This window comes from Mizuhopecten yessoensis, unplaced genomic scaffold (genome assembly GCF_002113885.1).
Source record: "Mizuhopecten yessoensis strain PY_sf001 unplaced genomic scaffold, ASM211388v2 scaffold716237, whole genome shotgun sequence".
NCBI classification, from domain to species: domain Eukaryota; kingdom Metazoa; phylum Mollusca; class Bivalvia; order Pectinida; family Pectinidae; genus Mizuhopecten; species Mizuhopecten yessoensis.
In genome coordinates, this window is record NW_018480016.1 from 367,117 (window position 1) to 383,789 (window position 16,673).

The 16,673-nt window shown below is 37.2% G+C and overlaps 1 protein-coding gene across 1 annotated transcript in view; it reads right to left on the minus strand.

Annotated features, from left to right (window-relative positions):
* Positions 1-549: 549 nt before the first annotated feature.
* LOC110442252 (RRP12-like protein) overlaps positions 550-16,673 on the minus strand; it is a 34,795-nt gene continuing 18,671 nt past the window's right edge. The window contains exons 17-34 of the mRNA XM_021485757.1: positions 16,281-16,392; positions 14,803-14,954; positions 13,621-13,688; positions 12,928-13,021; positions 11,411-11,569; positions 10,451-10,531; positions 10,035-10,152; positions 8,883-8,990; positions 8,541-8,698; positions 8,009-8,100; positions 6,678-6,836; positions 6,120-6,295; positions 5,553-5,657; positions 2,641-2,720; positions 2,385-2,457; positions 1,764-1,849; positions 1,477-1,559; positions 550-1,067 (exon numbers count right to left, since the gene is read on the minus strand). Of these exons, the coding sequence (XP_021341432.1) occupies positions 965-1,067; positions 1,477-1,559; positions 1,764-1,849; positions 2,385-2,457; positions 2,641-2,720; positions 5,553-5,657; positions 6,120-6,295; positions 6,678-6,836; positions 8,009-8,100; positions 8,541-8,698; positions 8,883-8,990; positions 10,035-10,152; positions 10,451-10,531; positions 11,411-11,569; positions 12,928-13,021; positions 13,621-13,688; positions 14,803-14,954; positions 16,281-16,392 (2,007 nt within the window). The 3' untranslated portion in view covers positions 550-964. The remainder of the gene's footprint in view (positions 1,068-1,476; positions 1,560-1,763; positions 1,850-2,384; positions 2,458-2,640; positions 2,721-5,552; positions 5,658-6,119; positions 6,296-6,677; positions 6,837-8,008; positions 8,101-8,540; positions 8,699-8,882; positions 8,991-10,034; positions 10,153-10,450; positions 10,532-11,410; positions 11,570-12,927; positions 13,022-13,620; positions 13,689-14,802; positions 14,955-16,280; positions 16,393-16,673) is intronic.

Consider the following 16,673-nt stretch of genomic DNA (forward strand, 5'->3'; position numbering starts at 1 on the left):
TGTATAATGTTTTGGTAGCAATTTTACAACAATAATTTAACAACTGCAAAGTGTTAAGTTTTTCAAAATAAAATTTTGTAATGAAAATATTTTTTGTATTTCATGTTTTTATTTAGGTTTTAATCTTTGTTTATTTATATCAAAAGCAATTAATTCATCAACTTCTCAAATCTTCATTGGACAGAAAAATCCAAATAAACATAGGCTTTTGTCAAGGCTTGCCTGAAAGCAGCATCATATTACTAGGTCTGACCTTATTTCATAAACAAACAATGCTAATCCAACCGTTTGGATCACAATAAACTAAAGCAGTCTTGATGTGTTCATGTGTTGACCTATATCCTGAAAAGTGAAAACATCGACAGGAGTTTCAGTAACTATATTGAAGGTGCATGATTCCAGACTTTCAGTCACTCCAAAACTTTGTCTGACATCAGTTTTACTCGGCCATATATTCGAAAGTTGGCAGAAGTCCATGGATAAACAGTTTGCCTTGAAAGTGTGCCAGACAGATGGGCCAATCCATAGCAACACCCAGGGACAAAAATAAAATGACACTTCTAAAATACAATGTCTTCAAATTAAATATTTAATTGCAGTGTTTCTGTAAAGTTTTTAATTCTTCATAGAATTAACAAATGTCTACTAACAGTCATATATAACAGCATATACAATGTACATGTACATATTAAGGAACAGCAGCTCTTGAATACAGGAACTTTCACAAAACATATCACCAAGTTACAACGTTTTTATACACAATATCTGGTAGTTTTTAATTTACATCAGGTTTATTTACTAGTTTAGGTCGAATTCCAATCCACATTCTGCTGTCAATCAATGTGAATCAAGTTATTCAATTCCATCTTTCAGTGCAGACTTGGCTCTTTTTTCTCATATTTGTCCCTTTGCCTTTCTTTCAACCATTCAATTCTTTTTCGTCACTTTTAACAAATTGGAACATTTATTTTTTCCCCTTTGACCCTTTGCCCTTTGACCCCTTCATTGCACCTTTCCGAGCACCTTTCACAAGATTATTGAATCTTCCTTGCATCTTAGCCTTTTTCCTGTAACAATATAAAATCATTTCTTCATCATTCCTTACTAGAAGTCTATCAGGAAAATTACTTACTGTACTCAACTATATCTTACTGCATCTGCACTAAGTGTCTAAAAAGTTGAACTATACAAAATCAACAGGCATTGCACTGCATTTCTAACAAGGTTTATTGAAATGGACAGGTGTAATAATCTGATTCAGCAAAGCATGGACAATTTCAAAGAAAAGTCCAGCAATTAAATTTTTTATTTCTAAAATTGAGCAACATTTCATAGGGTAATCCAATTTGTTATTTTTGTTTCAGACAGATCATCCCCCAGTTAATATTCTCTACTGCAAATTATACTCGTCAAAGACGATTTTGTTCACATTTTAAATGTCTAGCACATTTATTTATAAACTTTAAACAAGCTTACCGTTTGTTGAGTGACTGGAAGTCAAGCGGTACATAAGCATAAGGTTCTGGTTTATCCTTTTTCTTCATATCTCCTCCTGCTTTCTGTTGTATATAAAAAAAAAACGAGCATATATCCCTCCACAAAGTTTCCTCTAGATAAAATCAACATTTATGTTTCAGAGAGATAAAGAACTTGTCGAGTAAAAAACAAACAATAGACAACAGATATTATCTTCATGGGGATAAGTACTTTTTTACCAGGCTTATGCGAGTAAAACAAACAGAGAACGCCACAGAAATACAAACCTTTGATTTGTATTCTCCTCCTATAGGTTTGTTTGTCTTCGTCTTTGCATCACCTGACATAGGTCGATGGATACCATGACCTCCAGCTGAGGATGAAAAAATTACACATCAATATGTAAGTACACAAAACTTTCAAGAAATAATTTGAGAAGGAAATCTTTCAATAGGAGACTGCCTGTAAAACCTGAGAATGTAACCCTTAATTCTTGCCTCTATAACAGGACGTTACCCATCAGGGTTGAACAATTCCACTAACCCAACACCCGGAGGTAGTAGATTCTGTCTGAGCTAGTGAAAATAATCAATGTTTACAATGGAAAAATACATCGGCCTTGTATACATTTTTTGCAGGTCAGTACTCTAATATAACATTGTACACCATTACCTTAAATCTCACTTAAATAATGATAGGACACTATTGTTGATTCTCACATCAGTAGTATGCTACCCTAAATTCTCACCTCTATGATTGGAGGACGCTACCCTTAAACAAAAAGATTCTGCACTTAATTTTGACATAATAAGGAGAGGATGCTACAATTAATACTCACCTTTATAACGAGGGGACGCTACACTTAATACTCACCTTTATAACGAGGGGACGCTACACTTAATACTCACCTTTATAACGAGAGGAAACTACACTGCCTCCAGCCTCTGATGCAATATCTTCTATCTTCCTCTTCTTGGCACGCTGCAAGTTAATTTTTAAATTGTAAATGCTTCTCAGAAAATTCAATTGGTATGTATTAACCTGCCACCGAGTAATGAGATGTATAAGCTTCAAGTGAAAACTTTGAAGTCTATGAGATATATTCCAATGGATAACACCAAAGTACTTGTATCTATTTTACAACAACAGAACAATGACAATTACCTTTGTGGCACCTGAACCTTTCTCCATGGCCTCCAACAGCTCGTCAAGGTCATCTTCATCAGAGATTTGACCTCCAGCTCCTACAATTTACCATGTATTCCATTACTCGGTCTTGCTTTATCTTTTAATCCCAAACTTTAGAATTCATGGGTAAAATATTCAAATATTTGATGTAATGTGCAAATACTTTTTCACAGGTAACAACTTGTCCGGGACATTAGAAAAACATGAGATTGAGGTTATGAGAAAACAAATTATGGAAATCTTCTTGTCTTTTGATTCTGGTAGAATTAGATCAGTGGACATTAAGTTCCACCCACGGTCAGTCACTACAATCAATAACATGACCCCCTACGGTCAGGCACTACAATCAATAACATGACCCCCCACAGACAGACGCTACAATCAATAACATGACCGCCCACGAACAGTCACTACAATCAATTACATGGCCTCCCACGGTCAGTCACTACAAGCAATAACATGACCCCCTACGGTCAGGCACTACAATCAATAACATGACCCCCTACGGTCAGGCACTACAATCAATAACATGACCCCCCACCGTCAGTCACTACAATCAATAACATGCCCCCCCACGGTCAGTCACTACAATCAATAACACGACCCCCCACGGTCAGTCACTACAATAAATAACATGCCCACCCACGGTCAGTCACTACTGGTTTTAAACAGATTTTCAACTTACCTCCGTCTTCACTCCCCTCTGTAATAATGAGCCGACCATCTGCTGCCTTCTTAAAGCCTGCATCTTTGGACTTCGTAACTTGCTTCTTAGCAATAACATGACCACCCACGAACAGGCACTACAATCAATTACATGACCACCCACAGTCACTGCCATCAATAACATGACCACCCACGGTCAGTCACTCCAATCAATAACATGACCACCCACGGACAGTCACTACAATCAATAACATGACAACCCACGGTCAGTCACTACAATAAATAACATGCCCACCCACGGTCAGTCACTACTGGTTTTAAACAGATTTTCAACTTACCTCCGTCTTCACTCCCCTCTGTAATAATGAGCCGACCATCTGCTGCCTTCTTAAAGCCTGCATCTTTGGACTTCGTAACTTGCTTCTTAGCAATAACATGACCACCCACGAACAGCCATTACAATCAATAACATGACCACCCACGAACAGGCACTACAATCAATTACATGACCACCCATGGTCAGTCACTACAATAAATAACATGCCCACCCACGGTCAGTCACTACAATAAATAACATGCCCACCCACGGTCAGTCACTACTGGTTTTAAACAGATTTTCAACTTACCTCCGTCTTCACTCCCCTCTGTAATAATGAGCCGACCATCTGCTGCCTTCTTAAAGCCTGCATCTTTGGACTTCGTAACTTGCTTCTTAGCAATAACATGACCACCCACGAACAGGCACTACAATCAATTACATGACCACCCACGTCGGTCTTGCTTTATCTTTTAATCCCAAACTTTAGAATTCATAGGTTAAATATTCAAATATTTGATGTAATGTGCAATTACTTTTTCACAGGTAACAACTTGTTCGGGACATTAGAAAAACATGAGATTGAGGTTATGAGAAAACAAATTATGGAAATCTTCTTGTCTTTTGATTCTGGTAGAATTAGACCAGTGGACATTAAGTTCCACCCACGGTCAGTCACTACAATCAATCACATGACCACCCACGGTCAGTCACTACTAGTTTTAAACAGATTTTCAACTTACCTCCGTCTTCACTCCCCTCTGTAATAATGAGCCGACCATCTGCTGCCTTCTTAAAGCCTGCATCTTTGGACTTCGTAACTTGCTTCTTAGCAATAACATGACCACCCACGAACAGCCATTACAATCAATAACATGACCACCCACGTTCAGTCACTACAATCAATAACATGAGCACCCACGGTCAGTCACTACAATCAATAAAATGACCACCCACGGTCAGTCACTACAAGCAATACCATGACCCCCTACGGTCAGTCACTACAATCAATAACGTGACCCCCCACGGTCAGTCACTACAAGCAATACCATGACCCCCTACGGTCAGTCACTACAATCAATAACAAGACCCCCCACGGTCAGTCACTACAAGCAATAACATGACCCCCTACGGTCAGTCACTACAATCAATAACAAGACCCCCCACGGTCAGTCACTACAATAAATAACATGACCACCCACGGTCAGTCAATACAATCAATTACATGACCACCCACAGTCACTACACTCAATAACATGACCACCCACGGTCAGGCACTACAATCAATAACATGACCACCAACGGACAGTCACTACAATCAATAACATGACACCCCACGGTCCGTCACTACAATAAATAACTTGACCACCCACGAACAGTCACTACAATCAATTACATGACCGCCCACGGTCAGTCACTACAATCAATAAAATGACAACCCACGGTCAGTCACTACAATCAATTACATGACCATCCACAGTCACTACAATCAATAACATGTCCCCCCACGGTCAGTCACTACAATCAATAAAATGACAACCCACGGTCAGTCACTACAATAAATAACATGCCCACCCACGGTCAGTCACTACTGGTTTTAAACAGATTTTCAACTTACCTCCGTCTTCACTCCCCTCTGTAATAATGAGCCGACCATCTGCTGCCTTCTTAAAGCCTGCATCTTTGGACTTCGTAACTTGCTTCTTAGCAATAACATGACCACCCACGAACAGCCATTACAATCAATAACATGACCACCCACGAACAGGCACTACAATCAATTACATGACCACCCATGGTCAGTCACTACAATAAATAACATGACCACCCACGGTCAGTCACTACAATCAATTACATGACCACCCACGGTCAGTCACTACTGGTTTTAAACAGATTTTCAACTTACCTCCGTCTTCACTCCCCTCTGTAATAATGAGCCGACCATCTGCTGCCTTCTTAAAGCCTGCATCTTTGGACTTCGTAACTTGCTTCTTAGCAAGTGGTTTGGTGGCTAAAATGTCAAAAGTTAACAGTTAAAAAACACAGAAATAAACACAACTAAAAGAAATCCTTCCCTCTTAGGTAATTTGTCACTTACAATATAAAGATTTAAATAATTGTACATGTTTCAGGTCAAATTTTATGAGATTGGATAAATTAAGTCAAAATATCTGTCTTGTAGAGAAAAAATACTTACACAAATGATACTTAACAGTTTCTTATTTTAAAACATACGAGGACCACTAATATCCCTTCTCCTCCGTTTGAACATTAGTGAAATCTTGGTCTGTATTGAAAGTGATATATCAATTTGTGATTGCAATTCAGCATCTAAACAACTCTCAACACCATTCCTATCTTATCACTTGGAGATAAACAAAATTTGACAATACAGATAACTGAAGGAAGGAGGACATGTCAGCTATGTGTTATCACAAAACATGAAGGCAAAAGAGATACGGATCAGACTCACCCACGACTTTCTTAGAAGCAGTAGTATCCAAGAAGTCCATGATCTCATCCTCATTTCCTTCTTGAAGCCACGCCCCCTTATCTCCCTTGGACGACTTCTTTTCTCCCTTCTTTTTCTTCTTATTGTCAGTATCCTCTTCCATCTCTGAGTCAGTGTCCTGTAACAACTCCTCAACACTGAAACATAAAGTGATATTAAATAAAACCAATGTTCTGTCTATTATAATAAAATCTCTGTTCACTTTAATCTCAGGTAGGCAACCACACAGGAAAACAACTTATAGTTTTCTAGCATATTTACAGATATGACAAGCACAGCAACATACCAAGTACTGTGTCCTACAGGTGTATTTTTTTCTGGGTGTAATGTCCTCAGTGTTATGAGTGTACTGCTGACTATCAGCTTGAGACATACACTTCAGGGAAATACTTTGCTTGAAACTAATGTACAGGTTATAAAATACAAAACTAATCTACAAATAATACAGGGCCCACGACTGATCCACCGACTAAGGTCTATAACGATCCCTTGGGTAGTACCTAGCTCCAGAGTACTTACGTTTCTGGCTGTGACCTGAGGTGGCCCTCCTCGTCACTATCAGAATCTTCTTTAGCCTTGCCAGCCTTCCTGGCCTTTTTAGCTCTTTCCTCGGTCTTCCTGATGTTGATAAGGATTTTATGGATACTTGCTGGTGCCATACCACAGATTGTCTCATACCTGAGAAATAAAACAGGAATTAGAAACTGAAATAATCGGAAAACAAAACGAATAGTTGGAGAGGATGTAGTAATATTATGACACACAAGGTTCGAAACCAGATTATGGAAATGCAGCACATGCCGTTTGTGTAATATTTGACTTTGAATCTAAAGTAATGATTTTAACAGATATTACATATACATAGCGTTAGTACAACCTTGGGTATCAATTCATTGATTTCAGAACAAATTTGGCGGAATGATAGTCACTGTAAACATTATGGATGGAAAATTTAGCAGTGATCATAAAGTATATATAAAAGAAGCCAGTTTCTGTACAGAGTATATTTAAATACAATAGATACTTTAGGGGTACTATAACATGCTTCATTGATGAATGTATCCGTTACCCTAACCCAAACTTAGGGGTACTATAACATGCTTCATTGTCAGATGTATCCGTTACCCTCACCCAAACTTAGGGGTACTATAACATGAATTGTCAGATGTATCTGTTACCCTAACCCAAACTTAGGGGTACTATAACATGCTTCATTGTAAGATGTATCTGTTACCCTTACCCAAACTTAGGGCTACTATAACATGCTTCATTGTCAGATGTATCTCTTACCCTCACCCAAACTTAGGGGTACTATAACATGTTTCATTGTCAGATGTATCTGTTACCCTTACCCAAACTTAGGGCTACTATAACATGCTTCATTGTCAGATGTATCTGTTCCCCTTACCCAAACTTAGGGGTACTATAACATGAATTGTCTGATGTATCTGTTACCCTAACCCAAACTTAGGGGTACTATAACATGCTTCATTGTAAGATGTATCTGTTACCCTTACCCAAACTTAGGGCTACTATAACATGCTTCATTGTCAGATGTATCCGTTACCCTTACCCAAACTTAGGGGTACTATAACATGCTTCATTGTCAGATGTATCCGTTACCCTTACCCAAACTTAGGGGTACTATAACATGAATTGTCTGATGTATCTGTTACCCTAACCCAAACTTAGGGGTACTATAACATTCTTCATTGTCAGATGTATCTGTTACCCTCACCCAAACTTAGGGGTACTATCACATGCTTCATTGTCAGATGTATCTGTTACCCTAACCCAAACTTAGGGGTACTATAACATGCTTCATTGTCAGATGTATCTGTTACCCTTACCCAAACTTTCTGATGAGTTTGGCGTAGATTTCCTTGGATTTAAACCTGAAATGATGCCTGGCATCTTCCTTCATACTGACCAAGTTAGACATCTGAAAAGAAATCACAAGTAAAGCAATTTAAGTTGGGTGGTTATATAGGAGAGGAGATTAAGCCATCAGTAGTCATAAGGAGGAATACACTTAAGTGTTCAAAAAAGGATGAAAATTGATCCCATCATATTCTTGTGGGATAACTGTTTTACCTTTTTAACGATCAAAATTGCTATCTTGTATAATTTAATCGTTATCTTGTACTATAACTGGGTAACAATAACTCCTGCTATTATTTTACATACCAACAGTGTCAGACATTCCTGTAATGGTGCCGTTACATAGAAGTGGAACAGAGTGAGACTCTTTAATGTCCCTAACAACCAACTATACTAATAGCATGGGTTGAATTAGCCATAATGACCACAGAATTCAGACCAACTAAACAAGAGACAAGAGATATAAAGGATGGCCTGACCTAGCCTATAAAGAGAACTCACCAGTTTTTTCAGGTGTGGTGCTAGTGTAGTGTCCTGGTAGGCCGACAGGAGAACCTTGATAAAGCTGAGTGTTGACTTGACAACCTCACGAGCCCGAGACGTCAACAGTAGACAAGCATTGTCTATAATAGACTCCAGCATTAACCCGTCAATATGGTCTGCAGATAAAACAAATTACATCAATGTTTACAGCATCAACAATTGGCAATGTAACATGGTGAATAATCCTGTTGTCCGGTACTCTAATAGGGGCTTAATAAAGCAGAGTAACATGGCACAGGACATTTAAGTTCAAAACTTAAAAACAGACCACACAGATGTCGGTACAGGCATTGATCCTACCTTTGAACTCGTACAGAACTCTGGTAAGGGCGAGCAGTGTGGCACTGATCATCTGGGGAGATCCGGCTAATCCAGCCATCAAGGTCCGGAAGTAGGTATGTACAGCGGCTGGTGAGAGAGAGTTACAAACTGGAGGTACTCAAAAATAAACTAGTCACAGAGTGAACAGAAAAGTCTCCAGTCGGAGATACTCTAACAAAAACAAATAAACAGGTTTGATATCAATAGGTGGATGAAACAGAAAAGTCAAGAGTACGGGTAAGCTAAATATACATTAATACTGTGTACTTTCTTGGTGATGGGCAATCAGTTTAAAATCATAATCGGTTTGTAAGTAGTGAACCGATCAATGATCGATTGCAAAATCGGTTTATAATTTTATGGGACTGAATACTTAAATAAAGTGAGAACACTACTATTACATCTTAACAGAGCGGTTCACTATACATTAGGTTTCGTTCTTTTATAATGTATGTATATCAAGTAACTTTTATGCACTTTTATCAATCATATAGTATAAATCATAAGATTATATGACTTCAAAGCATACTTAACATGGAAGACATTTAAATACTGATGAACTGATTATATCAATTATGGAATTTGTAATTGATAATCGTAATCGGAAAAGGCAAACTGATCGATTTTCGATTATAATTGATCATTAGCCCATTACTAGTAAAACTATTAAATTTCTGTGGAATCTTGTATAGTATGCAGTAGACGCCATTGGATTTGGTCAAAGCTATTTCAGTAATTATGTAGCCTGAAAAAACAACACACTACCACCTGAATCCTATATCTGATATCCTCGGTAGATGTATGTTTAACATCATTATCTACAACTACAGACATTAAAATCAACTGCTAATGTCACAATCCAAAGGTACAAGAGGAGGCATATATTCATGATCTATTTTTACATCCTTTTATACCCCCTTAAATTCATCAAGTTCACAGCTTAGGAAAGTTTACTTGAAAGAGCTTGTCTAAAAAGGACAACATATATTCGTAACATAAGACCTGACTCTGACCTCACAACTACTTTAATCTATATATCAAACTCAATTTATAATTTTCATTTAAAGTCTCAACCTAAATACATGTAATTATATATGCTAACACAATGACAAACGAAGGGAAAGGACTCACCTTGATGAGTTGCATCAGAGTTATCTGCCCATCTGATCTGAGCCTTCCCCATCTCCACCAATAGACCGTACGCTGCTGTTCTCGCTCGCTCTGCTAGCTCTTTAGTACACAGAATTGCCTGAAAGATCATGGTCATAAGGTATATTATGTGATGGCCTGTAAAACACACCTGGTTATTTGGTTTATCACAGTGCAAAAAGGATTTATGAGTACATTTTGCAGATTTTTATCAAACAAACTTGAAACAGGAAACACAACTATAATTTTGTCGGGCCAAAAAAGGCTAATAGACACCAGCATTACCACCATCTTGCAAAAAACGAGCTCCACAAGTCCAATAGTTATCATATCCACTGAATTCAACAATGCACATCAAACAACATTGTAACAGCCCAGACAAGTGATAAAACACTTACCTCAGGTACGACAGCCAGGAGGAAGTCTTGCTCAGCGTCACCTAATTGTTGGAATATGTTGATAAGGCAACGTAGTCGAGGCTGAAACAGAAACACCAAAAATGTATTTCTTACAAATTTGAAAGAACTCGTACAGCTTGTATGAAACATCAATATTTTACATGTTTTACTGGAGTAAGTGTAACAGTGTCATTATTGACAATGTATTGTTCATATTATTTAGCTGTTGTTATCAATACTTAATAAGTGTGACTTGTATTATAATTTTCTTGCACTTGTCATATTTATATATATATGACAGTGATCTATTTTTAGTCTAGATGTATTGTTAATGTATTTTTTAAAACTCTTTGTAGTGGCCAGTTAGTGGTCAGTGCGCGGCTCGCGTTGAGTCGCGTTTGTGTTAAATGTTATTCACACCTGTACAAGTTTTCAGCCTGTGTGGACGGAATTCTAAACTTGCATGGTTTTGATCTTTTTGGCTACAGACCACAATAATTTATTTGAATAACCCTAAAAGTCCACATACGCTGTACAGGTTGTCTCCCTTGGATAAAAGACCCTCTTCCCTTTGAAGATGGTCTTCCGACCACGGAATAAATGATATTGAAATGAAAGAAGGTGTTGATCATTGTTGGACAAGAACCTTTAAGCCACGACCAGCTACATAAGGTTACACAATCCTTGAAGGAAGGTCTAAACATATTTTACACGGTAGACATCAGCTTAGATTACACACATTTTACTGGAGTAAGTGTACATACCGCCTTGGAGGAAGGTCTAAACACATTTTACTGGAGTAAGTGTACATACCGCCTTGGAGGAAGGACTAAACACATTTTACTGGAGTAAGTTTACATACCGCCTTGGAGGAAGGTCTAAACACATTTTACTGGAGTAAGTGTACATACCGCCTTGGAGGAAGGTCTAAACACATTTTACTGGAGTAAGCGTACATACCGCCTTGGAGGAAGGACTAGATGTGGACAGAGAGGACAGCAACACCTCCTGGACCTCGGCTAAGTTGTCCTGGATAAACTGTCGGGTTGTGTCGCACTGACATGCACAAACCTCTTCCATGTAACGGTAACATTTCTTCTGGAGGGATCGATCTGTGTTCTGGTGAAGAAAGGGAAAAAAAAAAAGTTTTTTACTGTAATTTAATAAAAATAAACATTGTCAAACCCAACATATCTTTAAACCTTGAAAGTAACTAACATACCTGTCTATAACTAATATACAATCCCTCTATCACCTTCATACATTGTTATTAATCAACATACCTGTAGATTAGGTTACACAAAACAACATACCTGTAGATAATTAGCTCTCACAAAACAACATACCTGTAGATTAACTCTCACAAAACAATGTACCTGTAGATTAGCTCTCACAAAACAACATACCTGTAGATTAAATAGCTCTCACAAAACAACAAACCTGTAGATTCGCTCTCACAAAACAACATACCTGTAGATTAGCTCTCACAAAACAACATATCTGTAGATTAGGTGACACAAACCAATATACCTGTAGATTGCTTTGTATCACCTAATCTACAGGCATGTTGTTTTGTGAGAGAGAATCTACAGGTTTGTTGTTTTGTGTCATCTCATCTACAGGTATGTTGTTTTGTGATAGCTCTCACAAAACAACATACCTGTAGATTAGGTGACACAAAGCAATATACCTGTAGATTAGGTGACACAAAACAATATACCTGTAGATTAGGTGACACAAAACAACATACCTGTAGATTAGATGACACAAAACAACATACCTGTAGATTAGCTCTCACAAAACAATATACCTGTAGATTAGCTCTCACAAAACAACATACCTGTAGATTCGCTCTCACAAAACAACATACCTGTAGATTAAATAGCTCTCACAAAACAACATACCTGTAGATTAGGTGACACAAAACAAAACTCCTGTAGATTAGTTCTCACAAAACATACCTGTGGATTAGCTCTCACAAAACAACATATCTGTAGATTAGGTGACACAAAACAACATACCTGTAGATAATTCGCTATCACAAAACATCATATCTGTAGGTTAGCTCTCACAAAACAACTTACCTGTAGATTAGCTCTCACAAGACATCATACCTGTAGATAATTCGCTATCACAAAACATCATATCTGTAGGTTAGCTCTCACAAAACAACAAACCTGTAGATTAGGTGACAGAAAACAAAACTCCTGTAGATTAGCTCTCACAAGACATCATACCTGTAGATAATTCGCTATCACAAAACATCATATCTGTAGGTTAGCTCTCACAAAACAATATACCTGTAGTTTAGCTCTCATAAAACAATATTCCTGTAGATTAGCTCTCACAAAACAACATATCTGTAGATTAGCTCTCACAAAACAATGTACCTGTAGGTTAGCTCTCACAAAACAACATATCTGTAGATTAGCTCTCACAAAACAACATACCTGGTACCTGTGGACTTGTCAACATACCTGTAGATTAGTTTTACAGAAGTCCAACATTAACCGTAATCTTGTGTTGTCTATGTAGGAGACCATGCCAATGACCAGATCCAGTAAGGCTTGTCTGTAACGTAAGTATTTGTTAAGTAAGGCTTGTCTGTAATGTAAGTATTTGTTAAGTAAGGCTTGTCTGTAACATAAGTATTTGTTAAGTAAGGCTTGTCTGTAATGTAAGTATTTGTTAAGTAAGGCTTGTCTGTAACATAAGTATTTGTTAAGTAAGGCTTGTCTGTAACGTAAGTATTTGTTAAGTAAGGCTTGTCTGTAATGTAAGTATTTGTTAAGTAAGGCTTGTCTGTAATGTAAGTATTGTTATGTAAGTATTTATTACTTTGTTCAGTTTTTATTGATACTTGTTTGTAACATAAATCTGTATTGTACTGTATCAATCAGAATTTAAATGTGTAAACTGATCTTCACACAATGTAGATTGACAAAATGTCAGGAAAATCTTACCAGTCCTTTAAATGAAATCATAAAAGCAATATAAAATGGTCAAAAATTAAAAAAAATTTTTTTTAAAAAGATCTGACTTTTTATTTCAAAATAAAAGTTATCAATTTTGCATTTATTAATCAATGATATGAAATTTTAACTGATAGCTATAGTAGAAGTCTTTACCTTCTGAATCATTCAGAATGTAAACCAATAGCAAATCCATACCTTCTAAATGAAGTGATATTTTCTTCTTCAAGCTTGCCCATACACTTATCACAGAAAGAAAGCACAAGCTGAAAAAATGAAAATATATTTCTATATCAATTTTATCAACTATGGTAGGCGTTATAAGAAATTGCTTAAAATGAAATTCACATGAATGCTGAAACTGAGTCAATAATTGAGGTAACAGAATTGCTGAAACTTAGTCAGTAATTAAGATATCCTGTAATAAGTACAGGTGAATTGTAAATGACAGACCGTTTGTTATATCAATATCAGAATCAGCTCACAGGAAATTCTGTAGGTAATATTTCTCAATTGAGAATAGCAAAATGAATGTATTATGTTTTTCACCTGAGACTAGTAAAACAGTCAATTTCTTACCTGAGAATAGATATCCGTCCTCACCGGAGTATCAGATATTTGTAGGTAACATTTCTAACCAGAGTATCAGATATTTGTAGGTTACATTTCTAACCTGAGTATCAGATATGTGTAGGTAACATTTCTAACCGGAGTATCAGATATTTGTAGGTAACATTTCTAACCGGGGTATTAGATATTTGTAGGTAACATTTCTAACCGGAGTATCAGATATTTGAAGGTAACATTTCTAACCGGAGTGTCAGATATTTGTAGGTAACATTTCTAACCGGGATATTAGATATTTGTAGGTAACATTTCTAACTGGAGTATCAGATATGTGTAGGTAACATTTCTAACCGGGGTATCAGATATGTGTAGGTAACATTTCTAACTGGAGTATCAGATATTTGTAGGTAACATTTCTAACCGGGGTATTAGATATTTGTAGGTAACATTTCTAACCGGGGCATCAGATATGTGTAGGTAACATTTCTAACCGGGGTATTAGATATTTGTAGGTAACATTTCTAACCGGAGTGTCGGATATCTGTAAATAACATTTCTCTCATGAGAATCGGCTATCTTTTCTATAGGTTATGTTTTTCACCTGAGTATCAGCTCTTTGTAAGTAATATTTTCACCTAACAATCAGCTATCTGTAGGTAATAATTATCACCCGAGTACAGTTATCTGTAGGTAATTTTTCTCACCTGAGAATCAGTGACCTGTAGGTAACTTTTCTCACCTGAGAATCAGCGACCTGTAGGTAACATTTGACTCACCTGAGAATCAGTGACCTGTAGGCAACATTTGACTCACCTGAGAATCAGCGACCTGTAGGTAACATTTGACTGTCTCCAGCACTGCCAGTCGTGTAGGATCTTTATCTTTCTCAGGGTCAGCAGTAAACAGGTTAAATAAGATAGGAAGGAAATTCTTTGCAAATTGTGACACTGCCTTTTTACTGGACTCTGGAAATGAATAATATTCTCCTAATTACCTTTGACAGACTACTACATATGTGAGTAATGCAATCTTTCCAATGAATCTGTTTAGTTGAAATGTATGGGTACCTGAAGAACCAATCAATAGTACAATTTTGGAACAATGAGTTTTTTTTATCTTGATTTCCATTCCAAAGTTCATGAATCCAAACAGGAATAAACTCTATATAACTCGTCTTACATCTTTAACCCTATAAAACATTCCTCTCCAGGATAGGAAAATGTGTGAAAAACTGTACTTTTCTCAGTCTAACATTTATCAGAACCCTGAACAAAATTTTGAAAAATTAGAATGATATCGGAACATTCAAAATACCCCTCCCGCCCCTGAAAAATATAATAGTCATAAAACAATTTTAAAAATGTCTGTTAACCCTTCACCACCGTAGTCCATAATGGACTCATCCATATCAATGCATGGAAGAGTCCACTAAAGTTACATAGGGGTAAAAGGGTTAATAATGGTGCAGAGATGAGACACTTGGATTGTAAAACGTTGTGGGGTGCTTACAAGATTTGAAATCTGATTAAAATCATCTGTTACATGCCTCCGCCTGAACATCTGAATGTGCCACGGTCAGGGTCACGTTCAAGTGACCTTTAGATGAACCAATCAGAGGCGCGCTGGCAAAAGTTTGCCAGCGAATCGGAATATCATGGTTGATAGATAAATAGTGAGGGGTATCGAACAGATTAGTTTTCCAAAACAAATTTGGTGGCGGGAACTGACGTTTCTACGACGCCAAGGAAAATGCACCCATTGGGTATTAATTGCGTAGGCAACACCACCATAGTCTTTCTCAAATAACTTCAGAACTTCCGCATCATTCTCATCAATTTCCGCCATATTTGTTACAACTCCGAGCGCCCTTTTGAAAGAGGGTCTCTGATTGGTCAAAATTTAATGAGTATTTATAAATATAAAGGTCACCTGAACGTGACCCTGACCGCGGCACACTCAGATGTTCAGGCGTAGTATGAAGTCAACAAACCCATGTAACATATGATTTTAATCAGATTGCAAGATTTGGAATATGCTGTTAGGTGGAATAAGATGTTGACTTTGGGTTTTATGTTTACACATCAGCTAAGCGTAAGATCATATGACAATTGTTAACTACAGTGAAACAGTAAACTAAGTACAAGTGTCCCTACCATCTTCTTTACTCTGGTTGACAATTGTTAACTACAGTGAAACAGTACACTAAGTACAAGTGTCCCTACCATCTTCTTTACTCTGGTTGACAATTGTTAACTACAGTGAAACAGTAAACTAAGTACAAGTGTCCCTACCATCTTCTTTACTCTGGTTGATAAGTTTCCTTAGCGATGACATCACCTCCATACGAAGACCTGGCCAATCACTGATGGCTGTACCCAGGACCTTGGCGATTGTTTTAAAAGACTGAGAAAAAAAAGGAAAAACATAACATATATAAGACACAAAACGACAAATTTTCAATCTTCCAGACGAAGCGTACACTTATGTTGAGAAACACATAAGGACAGTACACATACTGTATCACACTTTTTTACAAGCGGTTGTGATGCCTGAATTCTGACAAATATCATCAAGATGAAAATACAATACCATAGATTTCGCTTAATATTACTTCTCATTAGTCAGAGAAAACATGAGATTAACCAGAACGTGACATAAAGAGAAAACAGGTTTTACGACCATTT